The 24822-nt window shown below is 36.3% G+C and overlaps 1 protein-coding gene across 2 annotated transcripts in view; it reads right to left on the bottom strand.

The window, feature by feature from the left end:
- The window catches only part of LOC110465949 (disintegrin and metalloproteinase domain-containing protein 10-like), a 59589-nt gene that overhangs the window by 27203 nt on the left and 7564 nt on the right, over positions 1–24822 (bottom strand). For both annotated transcript variants that reach the window (XM_021522160.1, XM_021522161.1), the window contains exons 2-6: positions 6889–7027; positions 6057–6178; positions 2164–2338; positions 949–1054; positions 62–244 (exon numbers count right to left, since the gene is read on the bottom strand). In XM_021522160.1, the coding sequence (XP_021377835.1) occupies positions 62–244; positions 949–1054; positions 2164–2338; positions 6057–6178; positions 6889–7027 (725 nt within the window). The remainder of the gene's footprint in view (positions 1–61; positions 245–948; positions 1055–2163; positions 2339–6056; positions 6179–6888; positions 7028–24822) is intronic.

The following is a 24822-nucleotide window of genomic DNA, read 5'->3' as shown; positions in this document are numbered from 1 at the left end:
CCCACCCCCCCAACCCAACACAACACAAAACCCCCTAAAAAACCACTGCATGCATACTTACCACTCCCTTGCTTTTATAAAGCTCCCATAAGACTGGGTCTGACCGTAGATACATATAACATGTGTTCTGTAGGCCCAGTGTATCACGTTTATGGCGCCCCTGGGATGATTCCTGGTTAGCGGTATTCTGTTCTCGTGAGTACATGCTACGATAGTGCTCCATTTCCTGTTTCAGTAGCGCGGCCTGGAGATGAAACACAGAACATTACTATCGGAACCTTTCTGATTCGTAAAACTCTATAGTAGCATATTCACAAAATTGGAAAGATTTGTACTGTACAGTTTAGGTAGAAGACTATCCCCATCTGAATATAAATATATTGATTATATACAGATTATAAATCCATAGGATACACAGATTTCAGAACCATTTGCCAGAATGAAAATTTCAACACTGCAACCAGTTTAACTCATTCACCCCAGAAGACACATTTGAACGCTTCCAACAAATTCAAAAGTTGGAATAGTTCATTGTGAAATTTCAGGGGTGAATGAGTTAAAGAGTCACAAATCGAACATTTCCACACTTGAGAACTCCCACCTAATAACTGCCACATCTCTAATCAGTTGTTTCTCCTCGATTTATTATGTTTTACGAGGGCTTTCATTTTATTATGTCAAAAATTCAAACAATCAATCAAAAACAGTAACACAATAGTCGAGACAGGTTGACTCGCCATTGTTGTCGTCTGCTTCTGTCTTCAGAACTAGTTGTGGTGGATCCTGTCAATTTTTCAAGAAATGCTCCGAATAAGATCAGTGAAAATTGACCAGGTGAGGGTGACATGATATATTATTTCCCCGTCATGTGACCAGTGTCATCCAATCAGACACGCTCTAAGAAAGACGTAATAATACGATATGTTTCACTTTCAGTACAAAATCTACCTTGATATTGTGTTCGTACTTCTCCAGAGGTTTAAAGGCTAATTCTTCCATCTGGTCCTTGTATTGTTCAAGGGCGCATGTACCAGCTCCCTCAGGTCTTTTGTGTCTGGAGGTAAAAAAGTAAGGTTTTGATTTTACTCTTAGGTGTGGAGGTAAGAAAGTGAAATGCAATTAATAAGAGCGAACCTCGCCTCGCGGCAAAGTCACGAGAGAAAAGCTCTTGTCCGGTAACATGAACGTAAAAAATGAAGTCATGGTTAACGTCGATATGCTAGGCGATCAAAAAACCTTCGTCACGGAGGTAGCTATAGCAGAGTTACTACAATCCTATTTTTACAATGCTGTTTAGATTCCAAACATTCTTAAAAACATCTCTTTATTTGTTAATTTTTTTCTGTGGTTATGTAAATTCATGACATTAAAAATTGGAGAAATTGAAGCTTCTTTCCAAATTTTCTGTCTTTTCTTCTCTCCACCTAAACCGGACGTATATAGTTACTACCAAACCAGACGGAAATCCGGATATGTTTGGGCTATTGTGATCCTTTTGTTACACAATTTAGAGGGATCAGGCAAAGTATATCATGTCGGAAAATTAAATTGGAATTTAATCACCAATATATTTTTCTTATACAGATAATAACAGTTATATTTGATAAACAATACATCTTCAAATATGTAGTCCCTCTACTGGGCCTCACTCTTTCCGCAACATTACGCTGAGGCCATAGACGGGGCAATTAAATGCAACAGTACCAAAAGCATTTGTGTTTTCTCTTGAACTGCATAATTCATTCGAATGCTTTTTATTACTTATTATTTATTTTACATTGATTGCTTTATCGGTATAAAACAAATAAATAGATAATGTTTTAAATAATGTTATTTAGAAAATAAGATTGAAAAAACAGCATTTAGACACTTCGCTCATTTCAGGCAATGCCTGTTTTCATATTACTCTTTTCTGTGTGGAGGTAAGAAAGGGAAGTGTATACGTAATTTAAACTCTTTTATGTGTGGAGGTACGAAAGTGAGGTGTCATTATTACTCTTTATGTGTGGAGGTAAGAATCTGAGTTACAATGTATAGGTGTTTACAGGTGGTAATTGAAGAAAGGTGACCTTTATAGACAGGTTTTATTGTATTTCTTTAATCAAATGAACTAAAATGAAAAAAGTATTTTTCCAATAATTGAATTCTTTTAATATTATTTACTTGTATGGATCCATATTCAAATGTTTTTCGCTGTAGATGACAGAATGGAATGGCTTTTCATCAGAGAAGAATCTCCGGGAATGCTCTATGTGGTATGTTGTGTCACCAGGGACGACGACAAAACCTCGGAACACTCCCTCAACAATGGCTCCATGGACAAAACTCCCCGGCACGCCTGTAACAAATAGTGTTATATACAATACAATGTTCAAGTTTAGTTACGGCTAAAAGCAATGATGATCGATCCTAGTTTTGGAGCAATTTTCTTCTAACTAAGTACTGTGAAAATAGCAGTACATTCATATTATCACATACCTGTTGAATTCTGTTATAGTTATACAAGCAATTTTCAAACCATGAAATACGACGTTCTGTATTGCACAATTGTGCAATACGGAATGTTGTATTTACCTATTAGCCGGAACTACCTTTTATGGGAATCCCCTTGTCATGGCGAACCGAAAAGTTCCCGGTATTTGCAAAAAATATCAAAGTTTATAAAATCTTTGTATCGATCTCAACCAAATACGGAAGGTATATGTGACAAAAGCAAGACCACACACTTGTGTTTTTTTTACGAATCAGAAAGCACTCATTTATTGCGCGGACGTATATATTCGTCCACGCAATAAACTCGTGCTTTCTGATTCGTTAGAAAAACACAAGTGTGTGGTCTTGCATATTTATACTCATGTTTACTGTACACATACCTTTATTTGAGTGCATTTAGATTTATACTCTTATATTGTATGTCTTGAGGTAAGAAAGTGAAGTGCAATTTACACTCTTTTGTGTCTGGAGGTAATAATGTGAAAGGCAAATTTATACTCTTTTATGTTCAGAGGCAAGAATGTGAAGTTCAATTTATACTCTTTTGTGTCTGGAGGTAAGAATGTGAAGGGCAAATTTATACTCTTTTGTGTTCAGAAGTAATAATGTGAAGGGCAAATTTATACTCCTTGGTGTCTGGAGGTTACATAAGAATGTGATTTACAAATTATGGAAGGCTTTTCTTGACAGGTTTCATTATATTGCATATATCAGAGAAACAGACAGGGGAATATTTTATAAATGTATAATTATTATAATATTCAAGCACTCCCAAGGTCTCATCAGATCTGTACTTTTAAGTGAAATCATATTCAAAAGCAAACAGAAACTCATTCTTCGTGTACACGTACTGGTACTGAAGTGTTTTCATATAGAATTATCCCAAACATGTGACTCCATGTTTCTCATCTATGACAAAGCACACTCTATTACCACAACTGATAACTAAATAATACGGGAGACACGGTAGTCTGGTGGTAGGACGCCAGGCTCGTGACCGAGGGGTTGTGAGACACGGTAGTCTAGTGGTAGGATGCCGGGGACGTGACCGAAGGGTTGTGAGGCACAGTAGTCTAGTGGTAGGACGCCAGGCTCGTGACCAAAGGGTTGTGAGGCACGGTAGTCTAGTGGTAGGACGCCAGGCTCGTGACGAAGGGTTGTGAGGCATGGCAGTCTAGTGGTAGGACGCCAGGCTCGTGACCGAAAGGTTGCGGGTTCGAATCAGGTCACGGCACAGTGTTGTATCTTTGAGCAAGATACTTTACTCCGTTTGTTCCAGTCTACACAGCTGTAAATGAGTATGTGGTTCAGGGCAGTGCTAGAAATGTTGAAATGTGAGCACCGAAATGGCAGCACCAGCTGTATGCTCCCCAGGGAGTTGAGAAAGATATTGGCTGGTTGCAAAGGCCCTATAACCACGGATAATAACTTGTGAACTGCTTTGAGACGACCTACGAACTAGGTTGTGATAAAGCGGTATATAGGAACCTCTAATTATTATTATTAAATTTTTTGATCAGCTGTAAAACATGTAATATATACATCAAAGGAAAATAAAAATGGATTCTATAAATTTTTATTTATCAGCCCATAATCTCTAACATTATATAATGTCTGTTTAAAATGGTGTAACAAATTGTTTTTGTGTGCATTATGTGAATAAGGTTGTATATTGTTACACAAAATATCAGAAAAATCTCAAAAATGTCTGTGTGAAGTTGACATTTGTAAGGCTGTTTCTTCTGAATCTGTTTACAAGGATATAAACACTCGAGTTTAAGTGTTCTCCTTGTCGGCTCGCGAGTCAGGGGCGTGGTAGCGTAACACGCTAACTGTACGTCTGACAAGTAGGGTCATCTTGTTGAAGTCTGTTGTCAAACAGCTTCACTTAACAATCACAACTTAAGGCTGCAATTTATAGATTTATAGATTAAAGTTTCAGGAGATACATAGCGTCAGATTTTTTCAATTTTAGTGCGATTTATAAGCATTTTATTTAGATTTATAACCAAATAAAGAAGATTTGTAAAATCTAATTAAACTGCAGAGATTTAGAAACAATATTTATACCTGTTCACAGAATTTTAAATTCACTGAACATGAAAAGATTAAGAAATTACATCTTTACACAGGTTTATAGAATATTAAAATTCATTGAACTTCAAGAGATTAAACTATACACATAATATTCTGAAAGGTTCTATAAACATTTGATTCTTATATAAAATGAGTTTTGCATTGGTTTTGTGACTTTCAGAAAAATATTGATTTAGAGATTTTGAATTTAACAAATCTTCAAATTTCGGCTAATCGGACACAAGTATCACGGACTTATAAATGGGACCTGGTATAAAACTAAGGAAGATTGAACTTGGACCGTTACTTACCTGATAGGTCATGCCGTCATATATAAAAGTCGGGTAAAATACTATACACATAATATTCTGAAAGGTATATGGATCGACATATCAAGGGTTAAAATGTTTAAAGCATCATAATTTCAAAAAATATTCATCTAAGTATTCGTTTTGTGTCTTTCAGAAAAATATTGATTTTGAGATGTTGAATTTAGCAAATCTTCAAATTTCCATTAGTCGGACACGATCATGAAGAGTATTAAAGGCAGATAACTGTGACTTGATATAAAACTCTGAGGCTTTGGTTTGTTTGTATTTTACGTCCTATTAACAGCTATGGTCAATTAAGGAAATGCCAGGTTTAGGTGGTGGAAGAAAGCCGGAGTTCCCCAAGAAAAAAACACCGACCTACATCCAGTACCTGGCGACTGCCCCACATGGGTCTCACACCCGCAACCCAGTGGTGGAGGGCTGGTGATCGTAGAATGTCAGACACCTTAACCATTTGGCCACCGCGGTGTCATCAGTTAGAATAGGAGCGACGGTAGTCTAGTGGTAGGGCGCCCACTCTTGACCAAAGGGTTGCGGGTTTGAGTCACAGCACAGCACTGTGTTGTATCTTTGAGCAAGTTACTTTACTCCACTTGTTCCAGTCTACTCAGCTGTAAATGAGTAGCCGAATGTCAGGCTCCCTATTTATTATGTACCTGGGAATATTAAAGAAGTTAACAAGAGGCCCACTGGGCCTGTCTCACTCACCTGTTATTCAATGATCATGCAGTACATGTTCCTCATAAACAGAGTTTGAAATCGGAGTCCTATACTTACCTATCAACAGATTTCAAGATTCTATACTCTGGACCTTAAGTTGCATGTACAAACATCGTAGGACAGCCCCTAAAACTTTGAGGAGGACTGACTCGGACCGTGACCTACCTGGTAGGACAGCCCCTAAAACTTTGAGCAGGACCGACTCGGACCATGACCTACCTGGTAGGGCAGCCCCTAAAACTTTGGGGAGGACCGACTCGGACCATGACCTACCTGGTAGGACAGCCTCTAAAACTTTGAGGAGGACTGACTCGGCCCGTGACCTACCTGGTAGGGCAGCCCCTAAAACTTTGGGGAGGACCGACTCGGACCGTGACCTACCTGGTAGGACAGCCCCTAAAACTGTGAGGAGGACCGACTCGGACCATGACCTACCTGATACGGTGCCTTCGTATATAAATGAGGTGTCCACCGCCATTTTACTGCCATTCCTATGCTGCAGTTTAAAATCAGGTGCAAATATGCTCTTCGCTTTTTCTAACTGAAGGTCAAAATTTCTGAAAAGAAAATTGTGTATACTGTATCAATAATATCTGGTAAGATTTGCTTAACTATTCAATTATATCCTTTGGCTGAGGTCAATACATGGATTTATCGACCCGAGAAAAGATATATTGACCTCCGACCGCGTCCTCGGTCAATATATCTGTTCTCGGGTCAATAAATCCAGGCATCGATCGAAGTTAAAGGCTACATTTGTTTAATAATTTTCAAAACAGTAATGTAAGCAATCTGAAAAAAAAACTCATAAAAAAGCTATGGGGCCGGACGGTGCTTTTGTTTGGAGACACAGCATAATTCTATTCCTAGAAACACGGCCAATCCTTGAACAAAAATCACATGCTCCAAGTCAATATAGGTTTTATCGGTAGACACGTGATGCAGTACTTCTCTTCTGCATGGCCAATCACTTGTCAGGAATAATATGAAAAAATAATAAAAAATGTTATCACTTGTGTAGATCAATAGGTCAGTGGACGTAACAAAGAGTTACCAATACAACCACTGATTTCAGCTTCCTCTGATCGCGAGGAATAAGTCCCATATCAGAAATTCTGTTAAATATTATACTTGAATAGGTAAAAAGGCCATTCCCGAAGACATGAACTCATTTACCCCTAGAGTCACATTTGAACCTTACCAAATCAAAGACTGGGCAAGTCCATTTTAAAAACGGAGGGGTGAAATGTCCCATAATGATACTCACTTGCCATAGGCTTTAAAACGTAGCACCAGCGATTGGTCGGTGAGGGAGCGTTTGGCCCGTAGATGGCGCTGGTGTAGAGTGTCGGGACTGTATGTAAGCTTTTCATAATGGTGAATATAATCATCTAGGCGTTCTGCATCTATAAAGATACAACAAAAATATCCATATAATATATTTACACATATATTCACCGAGTTTCTTCAAGGTCATGCTGTTATAATTAATGTTATATCAATTTGCCGTCCAAAATTTCACATTTCAAATTACATCTGCCCAAGATTATATAATGTCAGTGCGAATTTAGAAGATGTTGTTTTCAGCTTTGAATATATCTGATACGTGTGACCTTGACAATAGATCAAGTGTGTAAAACAATACCGGAAAAAAGAAGCAATTTGTTCACCACAAAAACATAGTCCTGCTGAGTTATTAATTTCAAATCTAATGCTAGGGGGCTGGGCTTATATCCCAATGTCAGTGTAGTTAAGAGAAAGGGTGTGTGCTTCTCCCCTATATATCATGGGCATATAGCACCGGGTGTTTTCAGATACTTCAAACTTATAACCCCATAAGATACTTACACATGTATTTTACATACAATATTTTCAAATAGTACTATTCACTATGATAATAAATGTAAATGGCGACTAAAAAACACTTCCATATTCATGACTGTGACTCATTAAATTTCTTAAAAACCTATCAGTTATCATACAAACTGTAGTTAACAGTATAATGAAATCTATCGGCCACACAGACACATAGCTGTGATACACAACACATATAGTGGAGATCTCTTAACGTCAGTATATATATCAGTGGGTGTGGTCCGTCCTATATCAATTACAACACAATATATACATGTATATATACAGCTCTAAACAGGATCAGTGGACAAATTATCTACCAGTGTGTATAACTATGTTTACCAGATATCATCACATTGACAGCACGATCTACAATCTACACATAGGTGTCAACCAATGCAATCTCCAATGAGGGAGATCTCCCTCATTCCTTCAATCTCCCTCATTCCTTCAATCTCCAATGAGGGAGATCTCCCACATTCCTTCAATCTCCAATGAGGAAGATCTCCCTCATTCCTTCAATCTCCAATGAGGAAGATCTCCCACATTCCTTCAATCTCCAATGAGCTCGAGGGAGATCTCCATCATTCCTTCAATCTCCAATGAGGGAGATCTCCATCATTCCTTCAATCTTCAATGAGGGAGATCTCCCTCATTCCTTCAATCTCCAATGAGGGAGATCTCCCTCACTCCTTCAATCTCCAATGTGGGAGATCTCCCTCATTTGAGATTGAAGGAATGAGGGAGCTCTCCCTCATGCCTTCAATCTCCAATGAGTGAGAAAGGGCGTGAAACATGACTGAAACTGCTTTGCTCATGCATCTATCTTTCCCTTTTCTGTATCAAAATAACTCCAAAAAGCATTCATTTGATTTGGACACACCTGTTATGATCATTACACACACCCTACAGCAACTAGGAGATAATTTGACCACAGGATGTAGATTTTGAGTTTGTGTGAGTTTGCACCTGAATGAGGGAGGTTTGAGGGAGATTGGTAAATTTGGGTCAAAATGAGCGAGTCTCCCTCCTAATGAAGGAGGGTTGGCAGCTAATTGCATATATCATATCAACAAAAGGTCCATCTGGCCTGTAGGGATCAAATGTTAACCCATTCCCCGCTTAAATCACATTGGAACCTTACCATATCAAAGACTGGGTAAGTCCAGTTTAAAAACGTAGAGGGTGAATGAGTTAACAGGATCGGGTATCAGCGGAAAATTTTATATACCAGCATGTTAACCAGAAATTTTCATATTCATAGGCCGATTCACACATCATATCAACAACAGGTCCGTGGGGCCCGTAGGGATCAATTGTTAACAGGATCGGGCATCAGTGGACAATTCAATATACGAGCATGGTTACAGATATCTTTACATTCATAGTCCGATCCCAACAATATATTAACAACAGGTCCGCAGGGCCTGTAGGGATCGATTGTGAACAGGATCGGGTATCAGTGGACAATAATATATATACCAGCATGTTTGTATGTAGCAGTTCAATTTATGATAGTATATGCACCACAGTTCAATCAAAATATACTCTGTGATGCAGAGTCTCGCGTCTTCAGGAGAGATTATATGTATTAACCCAACTAAGTTGCCTATACTGTATCATGAATATGATCGTGATTCACGTTTTCACTTTTTTACAGAACACTCCCACAAAGCTCTGAATGAAGCATGTCGTTGATCAATCACCCTGCGTACATGCACACATTCCACTTCCTTTAACCCTTTCACCCCTGTAGACCACAATGGACTCATCAAGATCGATACATGGTATACAGTCTACTGAAGTTATATAGGGGTAAAAGGGTTAAACCTCATACAATTGCATCACAGTAATTCACACTTGTGTTGGCGACTTATTACATAACAAAATCACCTGACAACAGGTGTGTTATAATTCATACCTACAGGAAACGAAGATCTAATTAACAAACTACTTCATTGTAATTATGCCCGACACAGCTTTCTCATTTTATTTATCCTTTTTCTTTCTTTTCCTTTTATGACCAATTTTAGAATATTTTTTTGTATTCTTATTTTTATTACTTCATTACATATATGTATGCACATAGTCTTGAGAGACGGCCCTTTTAGAGTTTTGATCGCAAAAGAATGGTTTCAGACAATCAGAAGAGTTCGTTTGTTTGGGTTTTTCGTCCTATTAACAGCTATATATATATGGTCATTTATATATTAAGGACAGGCCAAGTTTAGATGATTTCACCATAAGGACGAGTACAGACAATGTCCCACTAATGTAATAGGAAGATTGGCTTCACCTATAACACTGACAGATGTCCCACTTATGTAATAGGAAGATTGGCTTCACCTATAACACAGATATACTGATAGATGTTTCGTTATCGGGAATAGAGAATTTTGAAGTAAGATGGAATAAGGCAAAACAACAAAATCAATAAAAACTTGAAATAGTTTGAATACATCTACAGAAATGTTTCACTATTAGAATAAAAGTGAAAATTAGCTACAGGAGTTACCGCACAAAATTAATTAGTCCAAATATTTGAAATCAAATAAAAGTTTTTCGATATCTGTTAAGCTAATTAAGTAAATAGATACTAGATATTTCCTTTGAAATACTGGACCCCAAACAGCTGGTCCCTCATAACCTATTTTATACAAAAACTTATTTAAATATTTTGACGGCTTGACAATCAACAAATCACTCCATTGACCCACAATAATTACCGGGTCATTTAAAATATGCATGCATTTATAGATTTTACAGATTAAGTCCTTGAACTTCAAGAATTTTGCTCCTTAATTTAAGGAAATTTTCCAATAACCTCAGTTTCCCAATGGAAAGCATTGCTGGCATGCATGGTGTTACCTAAATTTAAAGAAACATTTTTTAAACTTCAATAATGGTTTCCAATGAAAAAAACATGAAATAAGGTATTTCCATACAATTGCATGCTTGCCAACCCTCCATATATATATATATTTGAGGGAGATTCCCGATTTTGGACCCTTAAATTCATTTTTTTTTCAAACAGCAAATTCGCTAAACTATTCCTATTTTCTAAGATGTAATGGTTTCAACCGAAAGAACAACTCAGAATATATTTTTTTAAAGAGTCGTTTTGATTTGTCTCTATTGGGTATATACACACATTTTATTCAGGTTTTAATTTTGAGCATGCAGAATCTCCCCCATGGGAGTTTCAAATAGATGGCAAGTATAAAATTGATAAACAGTTGTGAAACTCAGAGGTCAAACAACCTCATGTTAGATAAATACAAGTGTGCATCTTTAAAACTTTTATCACATTTAGCACTTGTACGTGTGGGCATCGGAATCAAAGTTAGAATAAAACGTGAACTACCGTATATATCGTAAAAACTACTCCTAACATATGCATACAGTACCTATGTAATTTGTCCGAGCAGATCATGTAAGTAATTATCACACAGATAAAACCTGTAACCGTATCCTCATCTGAACAAATCGATATCGCCATGGCGATTCATACATCACAACAACAGATTTACATTTAATAATAGTGGCCCTGGTAAAAGCTCTTCTCGTATGACACAAGTGATAGACCAACCACTAAAAAAAATTAATCAGGTTTCCCCTGGACTTGAACAAGCTTCATATCGACTTAATGATGCATTACGGTTGAATCGGAATCATTGATATTTTCATAATTGTTAAAACCGACGTTAAAATATTATGTCCTTCACAAGATTCGAAATGACCACATTCAAGAAATATTTATATAAATTACTCATATTCTTGCAGGAATTTAAATAAATTTAAATTTTAGAATTTGGTACGAAACTCCCTGCAGTGACTATATTCTCATCCCCAGAGGTACAAATATATTCTCCAGTCACAAAACAGTGTGTTTGTTTGTTGATACAGTGCGGGGAACCAAAATATCAGAATCCTGTTCAATCAATATCGGAATTTTTCAATTTGACACCTCCTCTCTGCTGTTTTTACACTCTAAGTTAATTATACCGTATTTCATCTCGTCAACGTTCCCGTATACGCCCCAGGTCTATCTCTTTTTTATGATGCTTCGGAGGCATATACATGTATAGGTCATAAACTTTTGTTTAGGGATAAAAATAAACTGGCCAAATGTTTTATTGGATGTCTATCAACTCATTCACCCCTGAAATTTCATAATGAACTATTCCAACCTTTGAACTGGAAGAGTTTGAATGTGTCTCATATGATTCATGATGTAGATTTGTAAGCCTAGATATTGAGCTTAATCATCGGGTTATGTATTCCGTCTTTGCGTATTGCAGAGTTATCTTCTCTTGGGAGCAGGTGGTGATTGTTACGTCATTGGTTTGCGTGAGAAAATTACGCCGTTTTCTCAAAAATTGATGACGTTACTCTCACAAACAATCAATACCTGCTCCCAAGAGACGATAACTCTGCAATACGCAAAGACGGAATACATGTATAAAAACATCAACAGATTTATTATAATATACGTGTTGATTGGAATATTGTGTATATCCATAAATTCAGGTTGGGCGATGGTGACACCTCGGTAAACGAACAATATTTTATATGTAGCCTATCTAATATGAATATAAACGGACACAGAAAACCAAACCTGGTAATATAAGAAACCAAATAACATAATTATTCCTTTTACATCTTCCTGTTTCAATTGTAAACCTGTAGAATACAATTTACCTGACAAAGTTTACATGTACCTGAGACGTCCCAGCCACATTGTACATATATACTTCAGTCTATCACAGCTATATTGGGAAGGATTACCTGAACAACCATCAACCTGACATGTATATTATGTACAAACATAAATGATTTTACATCTTTCCTCATTGTTTTGTATAAAAGTGTACACAGGTATCAAAGTTTTAATCATTTCTACATAAATACAGCGATTTGTGTACAATCTGTAAATTGGCCATTCTGGGACATCTTAGATCTAGAAAATGTTTAATATGGGTAACTTATTGTACTCAACCTTAACCTATTCACCCCTACAGTCACATTTGAACCTTACCAAATGAAAGACTGGGCAAATCCATATTAAATATGTAGGGGTGAATGAGTTAATTATAAGGAGCCCTGTCCCGCTGAACTGTGGTTTTTCCTATATATATACAGTAATTACCTTCCCTTTAATTCTGTTCGGATATAACTGCACAGTAAACGTTGGGCCAGAATAATTCCGTTGACCAGCTGGTATATGTAGCTCAATCATTTAAAGCAGTGGTATATCAATCTCTGCTGAACTTCTACACTCAGAACATTATTGTTGATTAGATTTTGTTTATTCTCATTAAAGTCTCCCCACTTCTGACTGACACATTTTGTCGTAGACTATTGGTATGATGTATAGTTTTTGGCAGTGGTACAGGGATCCTTAAGAGTTAAAGACCCCCCCCCCCCCCCCCCTCCTTCCCCTAGAATCCCTTAAAAGTCCTTCTTATTTTTTTCTGGTGTTAAAGCATCATACATTTACCATAATTTACCAATTAACTTACTCAAAAACGGGTCTAGTGTGACTATTTTTTGAGAACTGTGGAAGTACTGCCATCATCATTTTTTTCTCCAAATTGCTATTTTAGTGCCCAGGGTGTTTATTTGGTTAATAATGGTAAATCATTGGATTGTAATAATAGGACAATCAGAATAGTGGAGACAAATTAACAGTGTTTGATACAGAATGAGTATAAAGCCCTAGGAATTGTTAGCGTCATAAAAATTACCCAAAACAAATGACCCGGTACTGAAAAATGTTAATGTTTACATTCAGTTAGAAATATTGGAACAAAGCTCTTGTTTCATCTGGATCAGACATATTTTTTTTCCACATAACAAAGTGACTTGTTAGAGTAATTTTAGGAGCTCACTCGGGTGTGTGCCCCCAGGGACCCAAAGTTCCCTCTTCCAGAATTCAAGAGAAGGGAGGGTGTACAAAGAGGCTAGCCCCCCCCCCCCCCCCCCCCCCCCCCGCCCCTCTCTAGAATATTGAATTCTTTAGAAAAACATTAACTCTAATAATTTTGATCACTTGCATTGGATGTCTGATTCTAGGTTCATAAGTTCTAAACTAGGGGGAGTAAAATGCAGTCGAGAAATTCTTCATAAAAACTTAAGGGCTGCTATATAGCTGGTATAGCCATGCAGCGTAGTTGTACAAATGCATTACAGAGCTAATGTTTGACACCTCGTTTTAGAACTCCTGGATACATCACTGATAAATGTTGTCTTTTTCAAACCCCAGTATCCCCCCTTTTAACCACCATCCCATTTCACTCTTCGACATTCAAGAGGGGGACGACATTCAAGAGGGGGACGGCGGTGTGCAAATGCAGTTCTGATGTTGAGCTGAGCTTGAGAAATCCTATATTGCACACAATATTTCTCATCCTTGTTTACACTACAGTAAACACCCAAACAAGAATCAATAAACAGCTGATAGTCTATTTATATATCTTTGTAACATCCCTCAAAGCTGTTAGCCTTGGGTAACAATCTGCATTGTACACGGCTATATATCACAGATTTAACGGCAATGAAATCAACACAGCTTATCAGTTTCAGTTAAATGTTTTCTGGTATATTTTTACTTAACTCATTCACCCCGAAAAACACATTTGAACCCTTCCAAATCAAAGGTTCGGAATAGTTCATTATGACATTTTAGGGGTGAATGAGTTAATTAAATTTCTAGATCTGGTACGATTAAAACGTCTTACTCATCAGCTGAACAAAAAACCTTAACTCGGATATAAATATTCTTACTGCTTTAACTTGAAGACATACGACAAAGCATTTAAGGAAAAGGCATTGATAGACTGACTATTGCCAATATCTTTTTGTATCACCAGGAAACTTTTGCGCAGTCAAATATTCGCCCTCTACAGAAAAAATCCAGGTTGCCTATATATTGCTAGTGTTTATTTCTCATGTAATCTATATATTGTATGTTATCTTTTAACTCATTTACCCCTGAAAATTCATAATGATTTCTCTAGGGGTGAATGAGTTAATATTCGTTGTCATGATAAAATTCGAAAAAAGCGAAAATTTAACTGCTCCTGGTATAGGCCGGTATTCTGGAATCCGAAAGACATTGCAATGAAATACTAGATTTCATTGTCTCAAATGTTGGACAAAATACGGAATATTGTAATATAATGTAATAATGTATAACATTTCTGTTTCCATGTAAAACTAATCACCCCCAACCTTGAGATTTAAATGTAGAAATGCAGAAAAACAAAATATAAAACATCTGAAAGAAATACTATATACAGGAAACTTTGGCCCGGTCAAACTTTTGGAATTTTAACACATTCATCCTGAAGACACATTTGAACTCTCCCAATTCAAAGGTTGGAATAGTTCATTATGAGAATTCAGGGATGAATGATTTAAGCCGAATTCTACCAGATGATTTTGTGATATTTTGTTTTGAAGAGTGATGATAACGGGTAATATTTCAAATGCTACCAACCCTGATCCGTCTGTGCTGGTATTGCAGTGTAAAACAGCTGGAGTGTACCGTAATTGTTTTCCCCTTTTGTTTATTTATTCAGGAGTAAAAAGAGAACTTTCTCCAACATGTTGTGATGTTTTTTAAATCTAGTATCTAACATTTCCCCCAGCTGTAAATCCTACAGCTGATATTAAAATCTATAATCTTGTGGTCTCGCCTTGACTCAATCGCCACTAGCTACCATGTAATAACCTAAACAGCGAAGCGAATAGGGACAACATCAAATTTCTGTACGATTAATTTTCAACAAACCTAGCATTCCTTTCAGCCATCTGTTTTCGTAACTGGACTTAAAAGTATGTCCACCTAGCTAGTAAATATGGCTGAGACCTAATAATAAACATTGTTTATTATTTTTAATATATGTATAAGACCATTCTTAATGTTTCATAGTGTAGTGATTTCTTTTTGGACTGAACGGGTACTATGAAGATCACCTGATCTATAAAAGACATCACTTTATTTTTAGACTTCCTAAGAGTGGTCCCTTAACACAGGTTTGAATTATATCATGTTTCATTTAATATCATGTTTCATTTATTATCATGTTTCATTTAATATCATGCTTCATTTAAAATCATGTTTTATTTATTATCGTGTTTCATTTAATATCATGCTTCATTTAATATCATGTTTCATTTAATATCATGTTTTATTTATTATCATGCTTCATTTAATATCATGTTTCATTTAATATCATGTTTTCCTATTGATTTAGGATTTAACAAGATACACTTGGTAATCCTTAACTTATTTACCCCTGAAGACACACGTGAACTCTTCCAATTCAAGGGATGGAATAGTTCTTTATGAAATTTCAGGGGTAAATGAGTTAATTTCCATATGCACACTACTGTAACAGGTACATAAATTGCCTCTCTTCTTATCTACCAATTACATGAGTAACTTACGAACAGAGGAGCTACCTATAGTTAAATCCGTGTTCACCCTGATCTTAACAGAGGACCCAACCCTGTATAATTACATACAGGCATTCAGGAACATGTACTATACTTGTACAACAGGTAAAGTCCATTTCAGAATACAGTATTTCTGGTCGTCAGGACGGGTGATTATGATCCTAAACCAGGAAATTCATAACATTGGTGAGTTTATTAGATTAAACACATTATTTCTTTTCATCATATAAATCTACTTTGAAACACGTTTTATATTAGATCTGATTTTTCACATCCTGCAGATGAGGAAACTGTAAACATCATTCTGAGCTACACATACATTTAATACACAAAATTACAAACGTCCCTTGATTAAAGTTTTCAGTACATGTCTACGAACACATACATATAATATAATGTAAAATTATCTGAAGAGCCCCAAGATGGGCGAAAGTGCTAGCGAAATTAGTCTTTGTGTATTGTTATATAATGTGATATACATGTAATTATAAAGAACTATATGGTTTTGGTTTGTTTGTGTTTTACGTCCTATTAACAGCTATGGTCATTTCAGGACGTGGCAGGTTTTGGTGGTGGAGGAAAAACTAGAGTACCCGTAGAAAAACCAACGACCTACTGCCAATATAAAGAACAGATTACAGAAGATTAAAGAAGCCAAAACAAAACGTTTCTGCTCTATGATACCTCGATCTGAAAACTGGGATTACAAAAAAATAATTAATCAAGCCGAAATAAAACGTTTCTGCTCTGAAACCTCGATCTGAAAACTGGGATTACAAAAGATTGATAAAGCCGGAAACAAAAATCTGCTCTACATATACGTCCCTAATTTATAGTGACTAACTAATTTCTTTCACTTTACGTTTTATAAATGTCAACAGGCCATGCTAAGTGCTGTCTCTTATCAAAATATTTAGTTTTGCCTCCCCATCCAATTGAAAGTAGCGACACATTACTTATTTTGTTTGGCCAAATTTAAAACTGTTTAAAAATCAAGCTTAAAGATGAGATATCTATACAAAACAAATGCGTCATATATGACAGTTGTTGTTCAATAGCTAGCTAGCTTCCTTTCTCTGGTAAAATGTACGTAGTTTATTAACCGATTACAGATATACCTATATATATAGACAACTTTAAGTATAAAATATATATAATATATGTACATGTACATGTGTATTAATTACAGCTATAGACACATTCTTTAAAAATAAATTAAATCTCATCTTCAAAAGTTATTTTTACAATTTTCAAGCAAGTAAATATTTTACTCATTCACCCCTGAAATTTCATAATGAACTATTCCAACCTTTGAAACGGAAGAGTTCAAATGAATATTCAGGGGTGAATGAGTTCACAGATTTAATTACTAAAAGTTTCATCTATACCTCAAGATACATATCTTCACGATTTGACCTTGCTTTTTGATTGAGAATTAAATTGAGATGAAAAAAAATAAAAATCCCAAGTCCTGATTCATCATTCATTAATAAAGATGTCTTAAACACACATTATAAATTTACCTCTGGAAATATTTAAACATATTCAAATTTTTCAATCAGATGTCAGGAGCTCATCAATAACTTTTTGTCAGCTGTATTAAACAAAAGAACTTAATTATTTGTTATGCAACGATTGCAACATATACTCGTCAAACGAAACAAGTAGCGTCTATCTATCAACCTGAAATTATTCAGGCTATTTTTAAGCCTCTACTCTACAGTTTAACCTCTAGGAAAAAGAAATATTTGATTAATATTCGATTCAATTCTGAAAACAATTACATTTTATATTAAAATTCTCATTAATACGTATACTCTTCCCTCACCTGACACTTTACAAAATATACTCGGTAGACTGGGGACTTCTGAAAATTCTAATCACAAAGTTTAATGGGAAGTTATCAAATAATAAACGTATCATCTTTATCTGAATTGATGAGAGAAACTTGTTTTTTTTAGATGTACCCAGATGTTTCCTTAACTCATTCACCCCTGAAGACACACAGGCGTACCCGTGAATGAGTTAAAGTCAATAAATATGCACTGACATTATTTACTTTCTAATGGCTGTATTAAGTTTTGTCAAGGCAAGGTAAATCCTGTTACCCCTTCATTTGAAAGTAAATTTGTCTTGTATACTACCATGAGATAATTACTGCCTTCGTCATATCGTAGTTATAAAGTATTTCTCTGTGTTTTTTAAATTCCTATAGATTACTTGTTGTTTCCTGTTGATTACCCATAGGTTACTCGCAGATTACCTGCAGATTACCTTTATATTACCTGTAGGCGATCATTTCACTTCGTGGACATGGGTTTTTTTTCCGTTTTAATCATTTCGAAAAAAACATGACTCAAAATTTCACACTATTTATTTTATCAAATAATATTTTAATATTATTTGCAACTATAATCAAAATATTTAAACCAAGTCTCAACAGGCCACAGTAAAATTTTACGCTAAATTGTCCACCAATCTTGTGTACTTCGTGACGTCACGTTACTATTGTAGTGTGATGATCACATGTAATTGTGACGTCAAGACGTTGTTCTTTTGAATAAACCTGAAGATCGAGCCCTGTGAAGGGTGAAAGCAGCTAGTTTTTTAGTCGGTCGTTAATCTTATTTTTTCTATATATATATACATGTATATATATATTGTATCCAGTTACAGCTGCAGGGAGGCACATAACTTCAGAACAAATTTTGTCCATAACGGATATTCAATTTGTTATATATCTATTCAACTAAAGAAACCTGTACAAATATCATATTTGACCTAATAAGTGCACTCTGTGCTTACAAAACAATTTGGTTTGTTTGTTTGTGTTTTACTCCCTATAACAGTTATGGTAATTTAAGGACGTGCCAGGTTTTGGTGTTGGAGGAAAGCCAGAGTTCCCGTAAAAAGACCAACGACCAATACCTGGTGACTGCCCCACGTAGGTCTTGAACCCGCATGCCAGTGGTGGAGGGCCATATATAATATAGTGGTACCAGAATGTCAGATGCCTTACACCCACTTGGACACTGTGGCCCCCAAAACACAAAAAGGGTGTGCTTATATATATATATAACCCTTGTATGCTCAAAATCGGCTGTGTCCGTATGTATTCAAATGGGCCACCTAGACTTGTTCACGATACATTTCCAGCACATACGCAGGCATACACAAATAGGGAGATATTAGCCAGGTGGCATAGGACTAGTAGTTAGCGCCTGATAAGGCAGCTCCTGCGAATTCCTCAAAAATTGTATATCCTAATTGTATAAATTGTATATATCTATGTACTGTAAAGCACTTTAGAGTGGCTTATGTTAGCTAGATAGGGCGCTATATCAAATGTTGTATATCATTATTATTATTACTGTTGTCACATTGTTGCTAAGGGAGTGAGTTATGTTGATGAGCATGGTGACTGCCTTACTAAGATCCCTTTAAACTTCTTCTTTATTTCGTTCAATAACCTAATAATCAAAACATTATCCAGGTGGAAATGTACTATGCCTCGGTTCAAACATCAACACCATATTTGGAAATCTTCAGAATAAACTGCCAAATCACATCGGTTAAAGACATCAATATATCTGACGCTGAGAAAAGTTTTGTCACAAAAACAATATAGCATATACTTTGTATTGCAATATTTATCGACAGTTCAGTTTCCAAATTGACCTATTTATACTGGGACCACCCTATCACGATAAGTCAAACCTATCAACTTATCGCTTCACCCAGCCCCAACACAATAACTTAACAGCGACAACTGGCTTGATTTTGAATCAGAAAATGATGCTAGACCACTGGCTTATATTGCCTATGTAATGTAAATGCTATATATATAGCTAAGGGGCACAAAGTCTTTGGTCAAAACGCTGAAAATAAGCATTGAGGTGAACAACCTTTTTTATGGGTTTTCATATATGCTTTATGCCTGGGTCTGGGTGTACTTAAATTATAGGGGGCCGGTGCATTTATTAGGTTGAATACAGTGTAGTTACTTCCTAGTTAGAATCGTGACATTTTATTTTAATGTACATGCGTTTTGTGTTTACCTGGAGTATTCTTTATAAAGGGTGGAGATCTCCGTGCGAGTCAGACTACACATGACTTTGTAAACACTAAACCTGTATATATACCTAAATACACACCTTAGTACATATACTTACTCGGCCAAGCAAACTAATTGTTGTTTCAGCTTTAGACTCTCAAAACGTTATATTGCATTCGTGACTTCGTGATAGTTGTGAACTGATTTTTTAATGAATATTCACCGTCAGTTGAAAATTTCTGATTTTGTAAAATTTATGCACATCAGTTATCATATTACCCACAGATTCCCTGAATATTTAAAACTACCCTGTAAATAAATCCCGACCAATCTTCTCTATTTTCAATCATGTTACCTGATAGATATGTATGATTTGTACAGGAAATATATCTGATGTGTATACATGTATAGCAAATTTATCAACTATACCATCCAACTAGTGAGGCAGGGATCCTTAACTATAGGAAAAAACAATACAGTGGGACAGGAGCCCTTAACTACAGGAAATAACAACACAGTGGGACTAGGACCCTTAACTATAGGAAATAGCAACATAGTGGGACTGGGATCCTTAACTATAGGAAATAACAACACAGTGGGACAGGGACCCTTAACTATAGGAAATAACAACACAGTGGGACAGGGACCTTTAACTATAGGAAATAACAACACAGTGGGACAGGGACCCTTAACTATAGGAAATAACACAGTGGGACAGGGATCCTTAACTATAGGAAATACCACACAGTGGGACTGGGACCCTTAACTATAGGAAATAAAACACAGTGGGACAGGGACCCTTAACTATAGGAAATAGCAACACAGTGGGACTGGGACCCTTAACTATAGGAAATAGCAACACTGTGGGACTGGGACCCTTAACTATAGGAAATAACACACAGTGGGACAGGGACCCTTAACTATAGGAAATAGTAACACAGTGGGACTGGGACCCTTAACTATTGGAAATAACAACACAGTGGGACTGGGACCCTTAACTATAGGAAATAACAACCCAGTGGGACAGGGACCCTTAACTATTGGAAATAACAACACAGTGGGACTGGGACCCTTATCTATTGGAAATAACAACACAGTGGGACAGGAACCCTTAACTACAGGAAATAACAACACAGTGGGACAGGGACCCTTAACTATTGGAAATAACAACCCCGTGGGACTGGGACCCTTAACTATAGGAACTAACAACACAGTGGGACTAGGACGCTTAACTATAGGAAATAACAACACAGACTGTGGGACAGGAACCCTTAACTACAGGAAATAACAACACAGTGGGACAGGGTCCTTAACTATAGGAAATAACAACCCAGTGGGACAGGGACCCTTAACTATTGGAAATAACAACACAGTGGGACTAGAACCCTTAACTATAGGAAATAACAGCACATTGGGACTAGGACCCTTAACTATAGGAAATAACAACGCAGTGGTACAGGGACCCTTAACTATAGGAAATAGCAAGACAGTGGGACTGGGATCCTTAACTATAGGAAATAACAACGCAGTGGTACAGGGACCCTTAACTATAGGAAATAACACTCAGTGGGACAGGGACCCTTAACTATAGGAACTAACAACACAGTGGGACAGGGACCTTAACTATAGGAAATAACAACCCAGTGGGACAGGGACCCTTAACTATTGGAAATAACAACACAGTGGGACAGGACCCCTTAACTATAGGAAATAACACTCAGTGGGACAGGGATCCTTAACTATAGGAAATAACAACACAGACTGTGGGACAGGATCCCTTAAGTTCAGGAAATAACAACACAGTGGGACTCGGACCCTTAACTATAGGAAATAACCACACAGTGGGACAGGGACCCTTAACTATAGGAACTAACAACACAGTGGGACAGGGACCTTAACTATAGGAAATAACAACACAGTGGGACAGGGACCCTTAAAGTTTCTCCTAAAGTCATTCTTTCCGGTTCCTTTTCCTCTATTGCCGGTTAGAAAGTTATGATACACTACATTTTTGTATTCAATATGACGTGGTCCTAGTTACCATGACTAATGGTATTATGATGTTATACACTATACAAACATGTGTGTCATACTCCATACTATATAAAGCATTCACCCCTTAAGACACATGTGAACCTCTCCAATTCAAAGGCTGGAATTAATGATCGAATAGCTCATTATGAACTGTCAGGGGTGAACAAGTTACTACCTGCTACATACATTGTTACTGTTGTAAGTCTGTTATGTTTAATTTCTTTTCTCTAGCTACATATATTGATACTGTTGTAAGTCTGTTATGTTTAATTACTTTTCCCTAGCTACATACATTGTTACTGTTGTAAGTCTGTTATGTTAAATTTCTTTTCCCTAGCTACATACATTGTTACTGTTGTATGTCTGTTATGTTTAATTTCTTTTCCCTAGCTACATATACTGTTACTGTTGTAAGTCTGTTATGTTAAATTACTTTTCCCTAGCTACATATATTGATACTGTTGTAAGTCTGTTATGTTTAATTACTTTTCCCTAGCTACATACATTGTTACTGTTATATGTCTGTTATGTTTAATTTCTTTTCCCTAGCTTCATATACTGTTACTGTTGTAAGTCTGTTATGTTAAATTTCTTTTCCCTAGCTACATATATTGACACAGGATATCAAATAAACTTTGTATACACCCTTGGTTCATGTACAATGTACATCATAGAATTTTCCCATGTTTGGAGCATTTGATCTTCAAACTGTAAACAGGGCGATCATAAATTATTTATTTTAAAGCTCAATGAAAGTTTGTTGAATTTAAACATGTTTGGAACATCCGCTCTTCAAATGTTTGACTTAATCAATGGTTGATCATATGTCTTACTTAAAGCTCAATGACCATGAATTAGCTTGTTGAAATAAAATCCCAATCCTGTTTTGGAAAATGGAAAAAAAAACAGTCACACCACAAAATCAAAGTTAAAGTATGGTTAGCTTATTGAAAACTTACCAAAATATTTCAACATATGAAATGTACATGTATCTACACATATCAATTTATTTATTTTTAATTTGCATAAACATGTATATATAGAGGGATTAAGTCTTATCCCCTGAAATAACAAATAAAGAAATATTTATAAAAAAAAATCAACATTTTTCAAGATTTGCATTTTGGATATTTAGTGTTAAGCTGACATGGCTTTGTGAACAACCAGCCCCTCTACAATAATTATATCATCCTACTTACTGTACAGAATGTCTAGATACACAAGGCGTGCAGTCTACTTATAATTTCCCCCCAGACACTGCTTCAGTTTAATCATATTGCTAATTAATGAGTAATTAACACACCTAATTAATCTAACCTTCTATAAATAGTTACGTAAGATTGTCATGACTGTCAGGAGTTTTATGTGCGTAATACTGACACATGAACATTACAACCTAAAATTTATTGTTCTATGCTTTATATAAACTTTCCCTGATAAAGAGGACTTCTACATGTACAGTCATATAATATACCTAATATATTATGTTATTATTATATATGCATAAAACTCCTGATCGGACGTGAAAAGGTTGGGGTCACCTGCCCGACCACGTGGGGTTTCTCCAGATCCGGGTACTCCGGTTTCCTCCCACACTAAGACCCCCACACGCTAACATCCGGGCCAACAAGAGTGATTAATATAAGTTGAAATAACTTGTTTCATAACTGTTGTAAAATAAATAAAGTTTATATTATATATAATATACCCTCAACTATTCAACCAGACAGTGACCAATCTACCTACTACATGAAGGGGTCCCAAGTCCTCATAGAATTTCTATGGGACTTGCAGAATTTCTGCAAATACTTTTAACATTGTGCTACCCATTGTTTTTAGTAATACAGTAGAAAAGGACCCATGACAATAAACCGTAGATTGATGACTGATCAAACTTCAACTACATACAACTGATTCAAGTAGCTCCTATCACAATCACCGTTAACAAACTACTGATAAACATAACAGCGGGTTTGACATCAACACTAGTTCTTTAGTCTGAGACTCTAGTGGATTTCAGCAAGGACTATAGTGAACCAACAAACCTTACCAGTCCTTATCAGACTTGTAAAAAGATCTATTCACAATATCAGATATTGTATTATAAAATCAAATATTCCTTTCGGAAAATTGCTTGAATACAATTGATTGCATGAAAATTGTCCAAATTTTACGAAAAATTCACTTCGTCTTTATGGCAGTAATGTAGAACTTATTTTTTGTCCCTTACAGTCAACTTTTTTTTTGATGATTTGTGCTTGAGATGTTGTGCACTGTTTACATAGAAAGCTGAGAAAGCTGGGTGTTATGGGGCCAAATCAAAAAATACGAACTATAGTGCTATATCTTCCCGAAAAACCACTGAATCTGACCGGATTAATATATGTAGGGACAAAATTGACTGAATTATCTACTGGGAACATTTAGCTGACTGGATTATCTCCTGAGAACGTGGGTGACTGGATTATCTACGGGGAATATGAAGGTGACTGGATTATCTACTACTGGAAACAGAGGTAATTGGATTATCTACCGGGAACGAAGGTGGCTGGATTATCTACTGGGACCAAAGGTGGCTGGATTATCTACTGGGAACAAAGATGACTGGATTATCTACTGGGAACAAAGGTGACTGGATTATCTACTGGGAACAAAGGTGGCTGGATTATCTACTGGGAACAAAGGTGGGTGGATTATCTACTGGGAACAAAGGTGACTGGATTATCTACTGGGAACAAAGGTGGCTGGATTATCTACTGGGAACAAAGGAGACTGGATTATCTACTGGGAACAAAG

Source organism: Mizuhopecten yessoensis, unplaced genomic scaffold (genome assembly GCF_002113885.1).
Source record: "Mizuhopecten yessoensis strain PY_sf001 unplaced genomic scaffold, ASM211388v2 scaffold11109, whole genome shotgun sequence".
Taxonomy (NCBI): Eukaryota; Metazoa; Mollusca; class Bivalvia; order Pectinida; family Pectinidae; genus Mizuhopecten; species Mizuhopecten yessoensis.
Note: the sequence above shows the minus strand (reverse complement) of the source record. Positions and strands in the feature narration are given on the sequence as shown.